Source organism: Myzus persicae, unplaced genomic scaffold (assembly GCF_001856785.1).
Source record: "Myzus persicae strain clone G006 unplaced genomic scaffold, MPER_G0061.0, whole genome shotgun sequence".
NCBI lineage: Eukaryota > Metazoa > Arthropoda > Insecta > Hemiptera > Aphididae > Myzus > Myzus persicae.
The window spans coordinates 80,226-98,387 of record NW_019103897.1 but is presented as its reverse complement, the minus strand read 5'-3'; the positions used below and the strand labels follow the sequence as shown (position 1 = coordinate 98,387).

Here is an 18,162-nt window from a genome sequence, read left to right as displayed (position 1 = left end):
CAAACGCAAGATCTAGATATATCTATTTAAGGGGTTTCATATAGGCAATTTTAATTAGATTTTATGGAAAAGTGTAGATTTAAATACTTATTTAAAATAACTTACCTGTGGTCTTGGTTGTCGACTAATTGCTGTACGAAACAATAGAGATAAATGATTATGCATGGAAAAGAGTTGAGATGATGCGAAGAGACTATGCTGTAATAAATAAGAAATACGATTTTCACCATAAAAAGTAGAACATTGACAGTGCAATAGATTTTTTATTTTATCGATATTATTTATAAGAAAAAAGTTTTTCAAGTTTGAAAAACATAAAAAAAAATATCGGATTTTAAAACTATATTATAACTTCTTTCGTATTATTAGTGATATAAAAAAATAAAATCAATTTAGTCAAAGTTCTTCTCTGATTATGATTGTCTAAATTTGGTTTGTTTGCTAGAGTTTCGCCTCTGTGGAGCAATTTTTATCAATCAATTTTATTATTAAAGGCATGTGGTGACGTCCTTTCCTAAATAAGTTACTCGAACGGCTAAACCCCGTCATTTACATGATAATATGTATATATCAGTACTTGAAGGGGGCGATGGGTGAATTGTCCTCCACTGTTATACGATTAGGTCTTGGTATTTTTTTATGAATTTATAATGGCATTTGTATTTTTTATTTTAGAAGGCTACTATCTTTAAAATTGTATACAATGAGTAGGTTTGATAAGTGACATAAAAAATAATTAACAATAAGTCTTAAAATTGGGGAAATAAATAAACAACAAAATTAGCACTGAAAAAAAATGAATATAGGTATTGCAATTAAAAACAATAAAATTCAAGAAATATTGTTGATAGGTGGTTGGGAAACAAGAGTTGTAATATAAAATTAAAATTGCGGCTAGTCGAGCTTCGAATACACTAATAATGTATATTTGAAGCTAGCTTGGTGTTATAATGCATATGCTGGGTCGGGAAACAGCTATAGCTCGCACCACCACTGAACATAAATCTGAAATTTACATAAATGAAACAAATCGTCCAAAACAGAGAAACGAAAAAACGGAGTATGTCAACAATATAGGCATCTGTATAATAAATTATACTACAAGCAGTGAAACCTATATATTATACAATATACGACGACACTCGACGACCTCGGGGCAACGCATTTTCAATTTGTTTTATTGTATTACACAATCTCATTAGGTACATTTAATACCATCGGTTTTTTTTAACGAGAATACGACTACCGCTGTTTCGTACAAATGTCTTTCGGAGATGACGACTATAATATAACCATAATATTATTTTTACTATTGCTATTATTTAGTACTACGCTGGGCGGCGGACAAATACATAAAAAGTGATTGTTACGTGTTTCTCAATAATATTGATTTTTTTATAGATGCTTTGTATATTTACGATACGACTAAACGACTATCTAATATTGTCAATTGATCTTCAGGACAGCGTATCGTAGATAAACGACATCCTTAATACCGCATTGGATCATTATACTATTTGACGTATTTGGTACTTTCTAGTTTCTGATAATAATGACTAATGAGTAGTAGTAAAAAATAAAAACTAAATAATATACAATGAGTACCTACAAATATTCATGTACTATTCGTCTACATAATCGTTAAAAGTATGTGTCTTTAAAAATTATAATAGGCACAAGATAGTAACTTATTATAAAAAAAAATAAACCGGAATTAAAGATATTTAAACGATTCGTTTTAATTAAATTAATACTATATTTACCATGCACGTAAAATGCTTACGGTCGACAGCGATGACCGCGACATTATGAAAAAAATAAAATAAAAAAACTTGATTACGCGTTTTCCTTTTCAACTCGTCATTGTGCCAGTGTCACTTTATGTATAATATAATTGCCCTTCAGTGCCAATTTATGTTACGTTGCACAACCTGTAATATAACAGAATGATATTAATTATTAATAACGACAGTACCTACCTCGTATGGCTATTAATTATAACTAAAATTACTCCATTTCCAATAAATCGTGACATTAATCGTTTAAACAGTTGTCGAAATCAAAAGTTTTATAAGTATCATTCTAATATATTTAATATCGGGCTGTTAAGTTTACGCGAGATAATATATCCTCTTCCATCGTTTCCATTGTTATATGTAGGGCACGGATGATGTTGCATTTGCAACTTTTTTTCTACTTTTTCAATTAATTGCTAAGTAAGTTTTAAATACGTTTCATGTAAGTACGAATTCAAATCTAAAAGTTTAAAGTGCAATTTTTTGCAATTTTTGGGATTTTTTCAATTTTATTGCAATTTTGTCGAATTTACTCATTTATACAACTATTTTAGCAATATTTTACATTTTTACACATAACGGTCGTATGGATAAGATTATACCATAATATCTAAGCCATAAAACACAGTAATAGTGGTATCTTATCGAAATAAAGATAAAATCAAGTCGATAGGTATTTAATACAATAAATGTAATAGTGGTATCTTATCGAAATAAAGATAAAATCAAGTCGATAGGTATTCAATACAATAATTTGTGAAATGTGACTGACTGTATAATCTGTTCTTCAGTCACTCCGTGAATTTTGAACGATTGTGTTGTTACAGTGTTAAATAATATGCCGAAAATTAAACCAACTATTTCTACCGTTGTTAAAAATTACGTGTTAGAATTTGGAGAAGATGTATTTTCGTGTGATGAATCCGTACTTTTTTGTAAATTGTGTGAAACAAAAGTAAGTGCTGAACGGAGGTATACAGTTACACACCATATTGAAACTGCAAAGCATAAACGGGCAGTTAATCGAAAAAATAACACCAAAACCTCTACATCGCAACTTCAAGTAACGTCATTTTCCAAAAAATCAACATTTAATAAAGATTTGTGTAAGGCAATGTTATCCGCCAATATTCCATTACATAAAATCAATAACGATGATTTTCGTTTATTTTTGGAAACATATATGAAAAGAGATATTCCGAATGAATCTACATTGCGTAAAAATTACGTGAACGAAGTGTACTCAGATACGTTAAATAAAATAAGAGACAATATAAAGGGAAATAAAATTTGGGTCTCAATAGATGAGACCACAGATGTTAATGGGAGATATGTGGCTAACGTTGTGATCGGAACACTCCAAACTGACCAACCAGGAAAAGTGTATTTATTAAATACAGAAGTTCTCGATAAAGCAAATTATTCAACAATTACCAAATTATTCGATAAATCAATGTTCCTTCTTTGGCCGGATGGTATTCGTCATGATGACGTTTTCCTGTTTCTTAGTGACGCAGCTCCATATATGATAAAAGCAGGGACTACAATTAAAGCACTCTATTCAAAAATGGTGCATGTCACATGTTTGGCCCATGGCATGCATCGAGTTGCAGAAGTCATACGCGGAAAATTTCCTGAAGTAGACAAACTCATTGCTAAAATTAAACAAATATTTTTAAAAGCACCAAGCCGAACTATTCTTTTTAAAAATAAAGTACCAGATACACCATTACCACCACAACCTATTATCACGCGTTGGGGTACGTGGCTTGAGGCTGCATCATACTACTGTAAATATTTTAATGAAGTGAAAAGTGTAGTGCAAGAACTTGATCCTGATGAAGCCGTTTCAATAAAAATATCACAAAATATTTTTAACCATAATTCAACTTCAGCTGATTTAGCATTTATTCACTCAAATTACGGATTTTTGCCGGACGCGATTTTAAAATTAGAAAATCAAGGACTATCGGTAGTTGAAGCCATTAATATAATTCAAAATGTTCAAAATAAATTAGAAAATGTATTTGGTGAAATCGGGATTTCAATCCATGAAAAATATAAGATAGTTATTGAAAAGAATACTGGACTTAAAACCATTATTAAAATCAATGATATACTAACTGGACAAAGAAAATCGTTCGATGGTTTACCCGAAGACTTTACAGTTAGCGATTTAGCTTATTTTAAATACGCTCCGCTCACATCAACCGACGTAGAACGAAGTTTTTCGAGATATAAGAACTTACTAGCTCCAAATCGAAGAGGATTTGATTTCGAAAATTTAAAACAAACACTTATAGTACAGTGCAATGATGTATAATATAATAAATTTATAATGGCATGATTATAATGTAATGTATATATTTTTTTTTGATTATTTAAAATTTTAGATTATAATTTATAACAGTAAACTTAAAACATTTATAACAAAACGTTGTTATTTTTTAGTGCAATTTTTAATATTTTAAGTGCAATTTTTGATATTTTTTAGTGCAATACTGCAATCAATTTTACTATTTTTTTAGTACTACAACATCCGTGCCCTAGTTATATGCAAAGTTCTCCAAAAACCGAGTTTGGCTATATTTTGTAAGTACACAAATTTATTAAATTTATTTGGCATTAGTATACTAAATATTAAAACGATCATACAATTAAACTTTTATTATTTTACTCGTGATATTATGTTTGTTTTGTTGTACACTTGTACAATAAAACGGAGTAATTGTCAAATGTATAGAACGACCACGAGCGCAGATAATGTTATTAATATTTAATAGGTACGTAAAAATAGAGAAGAAATTTAACTGAGCTCCATTCGACAATTTCATAAAAATATGGAGAGAAAAAACATTTAATCCAATTTTTTGCCGTACTACGCTCATAATAAATACATAATATTATTTTATACTCGTACTATAGTATAACTGGTGTATACAATTATACATTTAATTTTTGGGCTAGCGCTTTATAGGTACTACCAGAGCAGTATTTCGGCGACCCCTGCAGCTGCAGCGAACACTTCACATAGGTATAATTATATATGTATATATTTTGTATATGTTATTATACCAAGTATATATAGGTACCTACCTCCTTCGTATATTATATACGGGATACCGCGGTCTCGGTAAAAGGATTAAAAATATCGAACATGTGTTGCCCGGCATAAATAATATCCGAAAAGCGAAATGCCGCGGGCGGGAAAAGTTTGCGCACGAACTTAATGGCGACTTGACCACAGCGTTTCGGCGGAATTCGCACACTGCACCAGTCCCGGGCCCAGTTCTCGGGATATACGCGTCGCACCCTGTATGCATATATGTTCGGTGCTATATATTATAATATATATTATGCTCGCTCCTTATTGTCCCAAAGTCAAGTCGGTCAGTGCTAGTCTGTGTGTGTGTGTGTGTGTGTGTGTGTGTGTGTGTGTGTGTGTGCGTGTCCGTTAATATTATGTACATCCGCGCACAGCGTTTGTATACGTATTTGCAGCGGGCCGCCGCCGCGTAATTGTCCGAAGACCGCGACCAAATTTATCGGGTCCGCCGCCTGCACTTAATACTTAACCCCTTTGCCAGTAAGTCCGCCGCGTGCTATCGATTTCTCTCTGCCCGCGAGAGAGTCGTTTCATAGAATATATGCACATATAGGTTTATGACACTATTGAGCGGTGTGTTGTAATCTATACTATAATATATTTTTTTTTGTATTAAATAAATAAGCCTCGGCATCTATGGCCATTAGCATACAAGGTAAAGATTCTTAAGATGTAGTGTTTACATAAGATTTATACAGTATTTATAAGATTGGTCTTGATTAAAAAAAGCATCATGAGACTTATGCTGTCTGGGTGTAGGGCTTCCGACAGGATATTCGATACCATACTATAATATTATATATGACTGTAAATGCATTTTTTGAGTTGGCTAATATTAAAATATAAGTCTAATGATTAAATGATCGAATTTTTTTCATGACGTGTTCTTACTACAATCTTGCAAACGTTTAGGCTAGATACTTTTAATCCCAAAATTTAACCATTAAAGTTGTCTTTAAAATTGAATATTTTATTTAAATATAGGGTTGCCATAAGTTACAAAAAATAAAATAGTAATTTTGAATGGAGGATACTTATAGTATTTTTTTTTCATAGAAACTTGATATTATAACTTATACGCATTGTTTTTGAGGATATATTGACCTCATGATCAATATTATAATCGCCACCTGTCCTTGCGAAATCTACTATAACATGATAAAAAACATCGTTTATACGACAATGATGCTTTTGAAAATTGACTATTGTGCTTGTGCAATTTTTAGGTTATCATTTTATTTTTTAACCTTGCATAATATGAAAATTATTCAAATTGTATTTATAATTGTGATTGTTAAACTTACTGTATATATTATATAATAGTATTGCAAGAAAAAACGGTAAACGATAGATGGTCTGATTGATTATAATCCGGGTGGAGACTTCAGCTTTTACCATACGAGTATATTAAAATATATTGGTACTTATATATAGTTTACCAAAATAAATTAAAATATTTATTAACATTTAAAAAAAAAATCAATGTCTCTAACGCTATAAATACGATGCTGTATGTAACTTATATTATAGAAAATGAAACTCTCAAATGTATATATACACACGATTATTGACTATATGGATAAACAATTATAAATAGTAAAACACATTTTAAAGCTTATAATTTTTTTCTAATACTTTTTAAAGAGTCCGAAGTAATCAATTTTATTAAATTTACAATTTAAATACTTTTTCAAATTAAAACTAATACAAGGTCTCTTTTTCAGTACATAGCTTAAGAAGCTTGGTAAACTTATTTTGTAGAGGCTTCAGTACTAACAATATTTTTTCATAACCTATATTATTTATTTTAATAAAATATAGGTGCATAATTTATTTAAAAAAAACAGGAATTACAAAAATCCCTTTGTTCGTTACATTTTAAAGGAAATTCAAATTTTTTAATAAACAAATATTTATAATTTTTTTTCAATTATTCCAACTTCTGAAAGACAATAATTCAAATTTTATTTATACGAGCATATGATATCAAGGAAGTTAGCATATTTAAGGTAAAACATTCATAAAGTTTGAGAGTATATATAACAACTTTTTAGTAGTTGTACGAAAAAATATATTTTCAGCGGGTATAAAACAAAAATATTTTAAATTATTATTAGGAAGAGGAAGGATATATAGGTATTTAAAGTTATCGTCCGACCGTGGGGTATATTATATATATATTATATGTGGAAACAGGAAGTTGAGCTTCCTAGGTTTGAATATATGCGAACCATCTCTTTGCATAGGCGTGGCCCCCCTTTTTTTCTACAGACACAGTATAGGGGAAGAGTATAAAGAAGGCAAAAAAACCGGAAGTGACGTTTATTATGACCTCAACCGACGATGATGTGCAATTAAATTTATGTGCCGAGACCACCCACTGAAAGGGGACCATCAAACGGCTTCTACACTGGCTTATATAGACAATACCTCAGACTTTTGTATAAGTAAAAAATAATAGTAATAATAATAATAAAACAAAAACTGAGTGTGCAAATCCCCCTAACTTATAATACAATTGACACGTGGAGGGGGAAATCTGTTTAACCTTATATAAAACATTAAAAAATTAATTTCTGAGAAAAATTGAAATGAAATAAAAATTAGCTAAATTTTACTATTTTATTTAAACTATAACTAAGTACCTATGTAATATGTATATAATATATATAAATACGTTATTTTTGTATATTATCTCATATTCTCATAGATATATTTTTAAGAACGAAGTAAATAATAACTTTGAAATAATTATGATAATTAATTGTTACATTCATTAATTTATTGTCTCTTCGAAGTTTCAATTAAAAAATATTTTTTATATTCATACCTACATCAATAAGTAACGTGGTGTTGTCTGAGTTACAAATACGATAGTGGTCTATTGAAAATGACTATTGCTGCCCCTTCATCCAATGAGAATATTAATCGGAAGGGGGTCTGATTAATTTGGAGTGATTTAGTCATTATGTCTATATGAAACACATGCCACCCTTGTTGCAAAATTAATTTCACATTTGTCATAGTAAATATGATATCATGTATGCAACCCTAATAGCACTTTAGGCTACAAGAATATATACATAGCCACATAGGTTATTATATATTATAATATGTCACTAAAATAATACTATACCATTATGTTTAGCTTATGATTCGTATAATAAATATATAGTAAAGTAACGATTTACAAAGAACATTTAAATAGGGCTGTATATTGAAACCAGTCGTATTACTATACTACTAATGTACTATGATAGTAATCAGGTACATTCACAATGCGTTCACAAAATTTCATTTCGTATATTTATGAAGTTTAAATAATTAAATATATATTTCTTTGGCCGAGGGTCTACTCGCGCATATATTATTCAGGCGAGATAATTTTGCAGGTTTTATACTCACGTACGAAGTACACATATAATATTTTCATATTGAATCGCAATTACAAAATTTCACATGCCATAATAAGACGAATACTTAGGTATAGTATTTATTACAAAACTATTCTGTAGTACCTATTGATTTTCTAATAAGAATCATAAACTTCATTATGATATATTGGTGATATTTAAGCATTGGAAGATTCCTCACCATCTTAGTTCACATTAAATGACAATCAACTAATCAAGATAGAAAGGTGCTCAATATTTTATTATTGTGTCCTGGATAAGAGAATAGTAGAATTAGTCCACACATGGAGATGAATAGGTGAACTGTTAGTTATTCTGTGATCCAAGTATAATATAGCGGAAACTCAAGATTTATCTTATTCTATTTGTTGTAAGCCACCATCATAAAGGTTAAAATAAAAACTTATATATTACAGTATCACAACATATATCTAGATTAGCAGAATTTTCACATTTTATTCGCTTATTAGCAAGTGCATACTGTAATTAAATAATTATTAGAATCTATTTTTTCCTAAGAAAAATCAACTATACTCTCTAGTGTTTATTGTACATATCTTAAAACAAATTTTATATTAAAGAACTACAATTTATTTCATTACTGAATAATATTAGTTTAAATAATAAGTTTAAATTTTGACATATTCTGTGATACATAGAAACTTCATATTAACGAGTATGAGGCTATTTTACTATTCTATGTTTAAAAGAAAGTTATCTTTTGAAAGAACTGTGGATAATGGATATAGATATTGTATTTAAAGTAGAACTCGGAGACCAGACGAGGGAGGCGTGTTGTAATAAAATTGAGTGGAGCTCAATAAAAAAATTTTTTTTTAAATTCAATCTGGTTATTAAATTCTGAGCATTCAAGAAAACCTAGATTTTAGAATGCTTTATTTTTAATTTAATTGTTATGGTTGTTATATTTTTAACCATTGATATACACGTTGTGTCGCATAATTTAGGTTAGTTAAGGAAACTTGAATATAATTACTCATTCAAATATATTTATATAGGTCATCTAGGCATGTAAAGACAGTTATTATAAGTTGCACTTATATTTAATAACAATTTATGTTTTATATTGTTTATTAGGTATAAATTTGTCTGAACGTATACTAAAATACGCCTGTGGCCTATATTATATGCCTTCAAAATATAGTATACGAGACAACGATAGTCATATACTCATATTGATATTATTATAATCCATTCTGTAGAATGTGATCAAATTTGGATTGATTTTATTTATACTTCACCTATACTTATGAGTAGGGCTCGGATGTTTATGCACTTAAAACTACTGTAATATGCATGCATTTATGCACTAAAAAATTACGAAATATGCAAACAAAATATGCGCTAAAAATTATAAAATATGCATTTTTAGTCAATAAAAACACCAAAATATGCACAAAAAAATGTATTACAATTCATAAAACAAAAATTAGTTAGTTCATTTTATTACATTATTAAATTATCAGCGTTACACTGTGATACAATAGTTTTTTTAATTTGATCAAACTTGTAGCTGCGTCTGTTATCGGAAAGTAAATTTTTGTAACGTGAAAAACTTCGTTCTACATCTACCGACGTTATTGGAGCATACTTGAAGAATGCAAGATCCTCAACCTTCAAATCTTGTTCTATTCCTTCCATAGTATCAACTTCACCAGAATGTATTTTAGAAATCTGTACCAAAGTTTTAAACCCAGCATTCTTTTCAATTACGTTCTGAAATTTGTCGTAAATTTCTTTTCCCACTTTTCCATTAGCCATTTTGAGGGTTTCTCTAGTATTATTGACAACATTAATTGATTCAAACAAAGTTAATCCAGATGATTCTAATTTAGTTATATTGACTGGTAAACATCTAAAGTTGGACTGAATGAATGTTAAGTTTGGGCCTAAATTTGGCTCAGCCATAATGCTAATACTTTTTTCGATTGAAACTGCGTCATCTGGGTTTAATTTTGAAAATACATTTTGTATAGTTGTAAAATTATCAGAATAGTAAAATGCCGCCTCTAACCATGTTCCCCAACGTGTTATTATAGGCACCGGAGGTAGAGGAATACCAGAAGCTTCTGTTTTAAAAATCTCTAAACGTGATGGTGTTTTCAAAAATACTTTTTTAACGTTTGACACAAGTCCGTCTACATTATTGAATTTTCCACGAATTGTTTCCGCTACTCTATGATGTGCATGTGCAAGACAGGTGACGTGCACCATTTTTGAATAAAGCGCTTTTAACGAATTTGCAGCTTTAATCATATAGGGGGCGGCATCAGTAACAAATAAAAGAACATCATCGTGACGAATACCTTCTGGCCATAAAAGAAACATCGATTGATCAAAAACTTTACTAATTGTGAAGTAATTTGCTTTATCTAACTCTTCAGAGTTCAATAAATACAATTTACCCGGCGTATTTTTATCAAGAATACCAATAATCACGTTTGCTACGTAGCGGCCTTCGCAATCTGTTGTTTCGTCTATAGAAACAAATATTTTTTTGCCAACGACATCATTCCTAATTTTTTTAATTGTTTCTTCATAACAATCAGTTAAATAATTTTTGCGTAAAGTTGACTCTTCTGGTATTTCTTTACCTGTATATTTTGTTAAAAAATTACGAAATATTTTATTATTCACCTTGTGGAAAGGGATATTGGCTCCAAGAAACGCTCTACACATATCCATGTAAAATGATGATTTTTTACCGACCACATTGGAAATTAGTTGTTGTGACTGAGTTTGTTTCTGTCGATCAGCTGTGCGAATATGTTTGGCTGTCTTCAAGTGTTGTTCGACGGTAAAGCGACGTTCAGATCCAACTTTAATTTCACACACTTTACAATACAAAACTGTTCCATCCGTAGAAAAAACATCGTTTCCAAACTCGTCTACAAAACTTTTAAGACGAATTGAACAAGACGACTTACATTTCGGCATTTTTAAATAAAAGTACAACTGACCGCGGAAAAATATAAATAATAATAGGTACTCTTAACGACCGACCGGGAAACACGGCGATTAAAATCGTACTAATACGTGGCCTGGTCGTCGCCACATACTCATGGCATGAAGTGTATACAAAATTAAATCGTTATCTAATAAATATTCCAGACAAGCACGATATAAAAATACCTAATAAGGAACATTATTAATACGTAAATTTAATATTTACGTTAAATTGTCTTGAAATATGCATTTATATTCTTAAAATCAAAAATTATGCATTTAAAATACAAAACCACTAAATATGCAAAAATATGCAAAATAAAAATAGCATTATTTTATTCAGTAGAACATGAATCAAATTTGTATCCAGGTTAGCAATAAATTGGATAAATAGAAAAAAATATGCAATTTCATAAACATCCGAGCCCTACTTATGAGTATCAACGCTTGTAAGTTGTAAGAAATCATATACATAGTATAAAATATGTTCAGTATAATAATATTATAATATTGATAGTTGACATTTTATGTTATTAGGTATAGTATTCATCGTTAATGTTTGAGAAAAATATTACAGTCACTCAATAGGTAAATTCAACTATCCTAGTTAATAAAACCGAAAACGGGATCTAAGTACTTAAATAGGTACTTATACATAAAACTTTTTTGGCAGATAAAAATCGATCGGCGTAATTATTATAATTACCGCAGCCGTCGCCGCCGGTTGCTCCGCAAAGGCGCAAACTGTCATATGTCTTGAGTCAACGTGGGGACATTAGGTAAGCTTTTATATATATATATATAATGTGCTCAGCAACGGCAATCAACAAGTTCTTTATACACACGGAAGGCCTGTTGTCGTGGGTGTGTGAATTCGCATAGCAATAATTTTGATGTGTATACGCGTGCTGCAGTTATAATAGGTATTTTATATATCAGCCAAACCATGTATGTATACAGGGCGATAGTGCGTGTACGTGATACAGGGGTTGTACATACGTACGCAGTGGATTTATGGGCTTGTAATAGCCGACAGCCTCGACAGAGGGTCCGATTTTTTTTTACATCCCTCTCGTTGAACATTATATTTTATACCACGTGTATAAGTTTTGTCCCGATTCCGAATTGAAATATGGCCCGTTTAGCCTATATTATGTATGCGTGCCACAAAAGACGAAATAACTGTTATATTGTGTTTGTGTACAATATACATAAATGCAATATTATGTGATGTTACTTTTTGAGTACATTATGAGTACAATATTATAATAACGAGTACATATATCTATATATATATATATTATAGCCTCATGCACATATATAACAGTTCTTTGAGTTTGTTATTTGCATCTCGAAGTCGATTAACAGACAATTTGAGCACAAAAAAGGGTTAAAACGGCCGAATATAAATCATCGTATTAAAGTGGCTAATGGTTATTTGACTTTCTCAACAACCCCAATCCGCAGCGTCTGTATCTCTTGCTGCATTGAACGTTCTCACTCCATATTTCCGTATGTGTTAATATATAAAATTTATATTAATGTCTGCGTGTTAATTTTTTTCGCCTTCAACTCGTAATTACAAGACATTTAATTTATAATAATATAGGGAAATACAAGTACACGTCAATTATATATTTAAAATTATTAAAAAATAAGCATAATATGTATACCTATTACCTATTGTATACATTTACTTGCTTGTAAAATGGCGAAAATCGTAGGTACACACACACACATATATATATATATATATATATATGTATACACTTGTATATGTACAAGGTGTGCCGCAATGATTTACCCATTGCGATATCTCCAGAAATAATAAATTTATCATAAATCTATTATTTCATAGACTCACAAAGCATTTTTACATTTTTTGGTAAAAAAGTTAAAAAATTTATTTTTTTTTTTTTAAAACAACTGATGATATCCATTTCACCGAGTTTTTTTTCTGAAAATGTTGACTTTTCTGCTTTCAACATTTTATTTTCATTAATTTTATGATTTTTAATAATTTTTTTAGTTAATAGAGCTTAGCTAGAATGTATCTTGTATCTCAAAGGACTCCATTTATTCAAATATTATTTACTGTTATTAAATTTTATATCTAAATATGTGTTTAAGAGATTGCGAATAAACAATTTTACATATGTATAGGTATCTACTATCTATATAGATTCTAGTATCAATTTAGTACATATTATATTTTTTGGCATTATTTATTCATTTTTATATTTATAAAGTAATATATAGGTATGAAAGTATAAAACTAATAATACGATATTTTGAAACAATTGTCCGTTAGTACTTCAAATACTAGCATGAAGTTTGAGGTACCAATATACCTATATATTATAGTATTTTATTTAAAATAAATAATTTTACAAAAACCCTAAAATCCCGCATACAAAATTCCTGGCTACGGCTACGCCAGTGGGTTATATAGTTATGCACTATAGCTGATATATATCAAGCTGTACAGACAACTTTTTTTGCACAGGAAGCTTAAGAACAAGTTGCTTGTTAAGTATCATCGAATGTTGTAATATTTATAGAATATTAAATTAGTTAGTAGAGAAAATAACAAAATATTATAAAACAATATGGCTCAACATATTTTTTTCCTTAAAAAATATTATTTTGTATATATATTCAAAGTTTGGTTTTTTTACTTCTATAAGTAGGTAGTTATAGAAAGATCATATTATTTTCAAATAAGCACAGTCATTTTTACGTTTTAAAAAAAATGTATGTATAACCTTGTATCAACATATAAATCGAAATTAAAACGATAGTATAGTTTTATACTTTATTTACTAAGAATATTATAATATTCCATAATTATATAGAATACGGTCTTGAAGATTATATCATGAGGGGTAATATGAATAAATAACTATATACATTTTAATATTAATATATATATGTATTAAAGCATTTTATAATATTGTATAATAATTGTTTAAGTATACCTACCTAATACTCGATATAGGGACCTTCTAAAGTCTAAATATAACATATTTTTATACTTAAAGTAGATGCATAAACGTGTACAATAAATTATTATTAAGGTTTATTACCATTAATGTATAATTTAAAGAGATATAATATACATAACATACTATATAGATTAATAACTCAACAACTATGATAAGCTATGATAAGAATTAATATTAATTAAAAAAAATTAATTGCTTTAACAATTTTTAATAAAAAAGTTGGTTCCCAATAGATAAAAATAAGTTCGTATCACTATTTAACTATATATAGGACTCCCTATAAATGGTATGAAATATCCAAATTTGTGAATCTGAAAATATAGTTTATACGTTTAATAAACATTTTTTTAAAGGCATAATTTGAATAAAATAGGAACTAAGTGAATCAATAAGGGTAAAATTAGCTATATACAGGGTGCTTCACCATGAATGCTCCCACCATTTTTCCTTAAATAATGAATTTATTCAAATTCTGAGATTGATTTTAATAACTAACATTTTAAAATTATCATAGCCCCCATATCTTAAAAACTCATTACTATAGACGATAGACTACGTTTTATCCTTAGAAGACTAAATTGAATAACTCAAAATATACTTGTACGAATTTTGATTCTGATAAATCAAATTGTTCAGAAAAATTATCCATTGAATAATTTACATTAAAAAAGGTGGGTTCTCATTTGAAAGACAGAAGTTTGTATCTCCACATCACATTCCTAAAGTAGTAAAACAAATCTGAAGAGTTTGAAAATATGGTCCGAGTATATTTAAAAATTCCAATCATCGAATCAGATTTTAAATAACTACAATACTGCATTATTGAAAAAAAGGAAGTGGCATGCTGGGTTGATCATCCTTTACACAAAGATAAATATAGGTAGTAAGGAAAACTCTAAGATCTGTAAAGCACTAGCATATCACTTGTTTTTAGAAAACCATTATAAATTTTAGGTGATTCACTCAAAACTATTTTTCAAATGCGCTCATTGTTGTCACAATCCAATGAAATATAATAAGTAAAACTACTTATACCTACCTACGCATATAATAACATATCTTTAGGTTATAAGACGCACAGACACCGTTATTTTGATGCAGCACCCTTCTAACTGCAGCTGTCCATTAAAACATTCTGTCTGAATATATTTTCAAATAGTAAATAATTTTTTTAGTAAGTAGGTATACATTTGGTAGTTACGGTAATATTAATATAATATATGTTTGTCAAATTAAAAATCACTTATATAATATGTATAGCTATTCTGGCATTTTTTTTATTATATAGATTTCAAAATGTGACTATATAATTTGATCTTGTGGGTATAATAATTAGTAATAGGTAATTACCTATATTTATCTATGTATTTATTATAATATAGGGTAGTAGGGTACTTATATACTGATATTAAAAACACTATAATATTTTGAAAAATATGACTTATTTGTTTTGTTTTTTCTGCACCTATACAATTTCACATCTTTTATTTTATTATGTTCCTAATCCAAATTGCATCCTTACTAAAAAATATATGTTTAATATCTATAAATATTGCAGGTCAGAATAAAGTTATTTACGAATACCATAATTTGCTTCTAAAAATATAACGGATATATTTATTTAATTAAATTATAAGAAAATACATCATATTATATGACAATATTAAGCTACAATATCGATCTTCGATGAACCCAGAAAAAGAATTTAACACATTGTACTATTACAGTATAACACATATTTATATAATAGGTATTATGTATATTATAATAACATAATATAATATTCGATACAAATCCAATAAACTCTCGAAAGGTGCATTATAATATAATACACCCTATACATACTAGCAGATATTTTCAACATCCGTATAGAATATAGATACATACGTCACATGTCATGAGTAGAATGAAGTTTTCTGTAAATAAAAAAATATTATTATTCTACATATGCCTTAGACATTTTACTCATTTTAGTATCTCATTTAACCTGTTTAAAATAATATAAACAAACCAGTGTAACAATATATATGTATATATAGGTATTAGGTGCATCGTAGTATCGTACATACAAGTAGTACGACTTTATGCTAAATATGCGATATTATTAATATCAACGATAGGTACATATTATTGCTATCTATAATATTATAATAATTAATAATCACGTAGGTAAAGTAGGTAAGTAGGCATATCATATTATTTTCGTGTAGATGTTGTATTTCGGTATTTAAAAAATCTACTGGTACCTGTGATATAATATTATAATAATAAAGTGGTTAAAGAATAATACTACTATAATATTAGGTGCCTATATTATATATTATAATGGCTTTGCATTCGACAAAGTTTCGGGCATATTGTTATAAACACGTTTTCCGTTTTGTTTAAGTGTCTCGACCGGAGTCAGACTTGAGAAAACCGTCGGTGTGGTCGACTACCGAAAGACATGACTATAATAATAATAGTGCGACGATACCGGCGGCGTACGAACGCGCAGTCGGAACCGAAACGGACGAACGACGCGGTGGAGGAGTGGTTTGCAGTCGGACCGCGTGTCGCTGATTGGCCGGTTGGCCCGACCCCGCGCGGCCCTCGCCACGGCCCACGCACTCACACACACACATGTACGTACACATGCACAGCACGTCACCTGTACGTGGCGGCGTTCATTGTCTACGCCGGTGACGGTTGTCTCGGTGGATGGGGGGCTTATTTTTTAAGGAGCGACGGTCAGGAGAGAAAAAAAATACAATCACAACATCGACCACCTAGCGACTGATCGTGCGTGTGGATCATTTAAAACATCGTCGTTGTGGCGGCCTGGTGTATGATATTACAAGCTCCAAGTTCTATAATATTATATAATATTTTAATGTAAAATAGTTAAATAATATATTAATATGTATAAAAGACTATTTACACTATACACATCCAACGGAAGTTTTTGTCGCTACAGGAAATTCGTCAAATATTCAAAAAAATAGATCACATTCCAAACGGTACCAATATTTTTATAGCTATACCTATGCATTATATTTCGTAGCTCGAATATTATTAACTTATTAATTTTTTGTTTTCACATTCACATATAGGTACAAAATCCGTATGGATTATTCTTGTTTTATTCTCGGTTATATACTTAGGTACATCAATTGTTAATTAGAGTAGGTAAATTTTAATATTGTATAGTTACCTATTTAATTAGTTGTATTATGTCTATATAATATATTGAAAGAATAAACATACACCTACATAAGAACCTACGAAGCTAGGTAAAATGTACAGATATATTATGATGTATATATTTTAACAATGAAGAGAATACACAATTTTTCCTCACAATATTAATTTAACTCATGCAAGCACAAAGTGCCGATGTGATGGTATAAAATATTTAGGTATACATTGACCTGACTGAATCCACGATGATAAAAATTAAAAAATTGTTTAAAATTTAGGGATTGACGTTCTATTCAAAACATTAAATTATAATTGATAGAATTGTAATGTAATATACCTGCATATGCCTGCAATACCTATATATTATATAATTATTTAAATATAGGTACTCAATTTTCATTTTCTTACCTTTATACTTGAATACTGACCATCATGGCGTATAACATAATACCCGAGTCTCAGATTTTATAATTTATATTTTTACTGGACCAGTAGTTGGTACTCGAGACCTGTTTTCTGATTTTGCTCGGCTCATACGTCTTGGTGCATGCGGTATTTATGCAAATTATTACTTGATCAATACCTTGGACTCGGTTTGTTAATAAATAATCTACCCAAAACATCTCTATTTAAATAAATATGTATTTATTGGTGCATTAACATATACGTGTTATAGAAACCTATAATACTGCAAT

The 18,162-nt window shown here is 29.4% G+C and overlaps 1 protein-coding gene across 1 annotated transcript; it reads left to right on the top strand.

The window, feature by feature from the left end:
* Positions 1 to 2,133: 2,133 nt before the first annotated feature.
* Positions 2,134 to 4,143, top strand: LOC111036064. Its single transcript, XM_022317958.1, has 2 exons — positions 2,134 to 2,469; positions 2,534 to 4,143. Exon 2 carries the CDS (start codon positions 2,635 to 2,637, stop codon positions 4,117 to 4,119), a length of 1,485 nt encoding a protein of 494 aa, XP_022173650.1. The 5' UTR covers positions 2,134 to 2,469; positions 2,534 to 2,634; the 3' UTR covers positions 4,120 to 4,143.
* The last annotated feature ends 14,019 nt before the right edge of the window (positions 4,144 to 18,162 follow it).

Coding starts and splice junctions, on each gene's coding strand:
- LOC111036064 (XM_022317958.1), top strand. CDS start 2,635: ATGCCGAAAATTAAACCAACTATTTCTACCGTTGTTAAAAATTACGTG.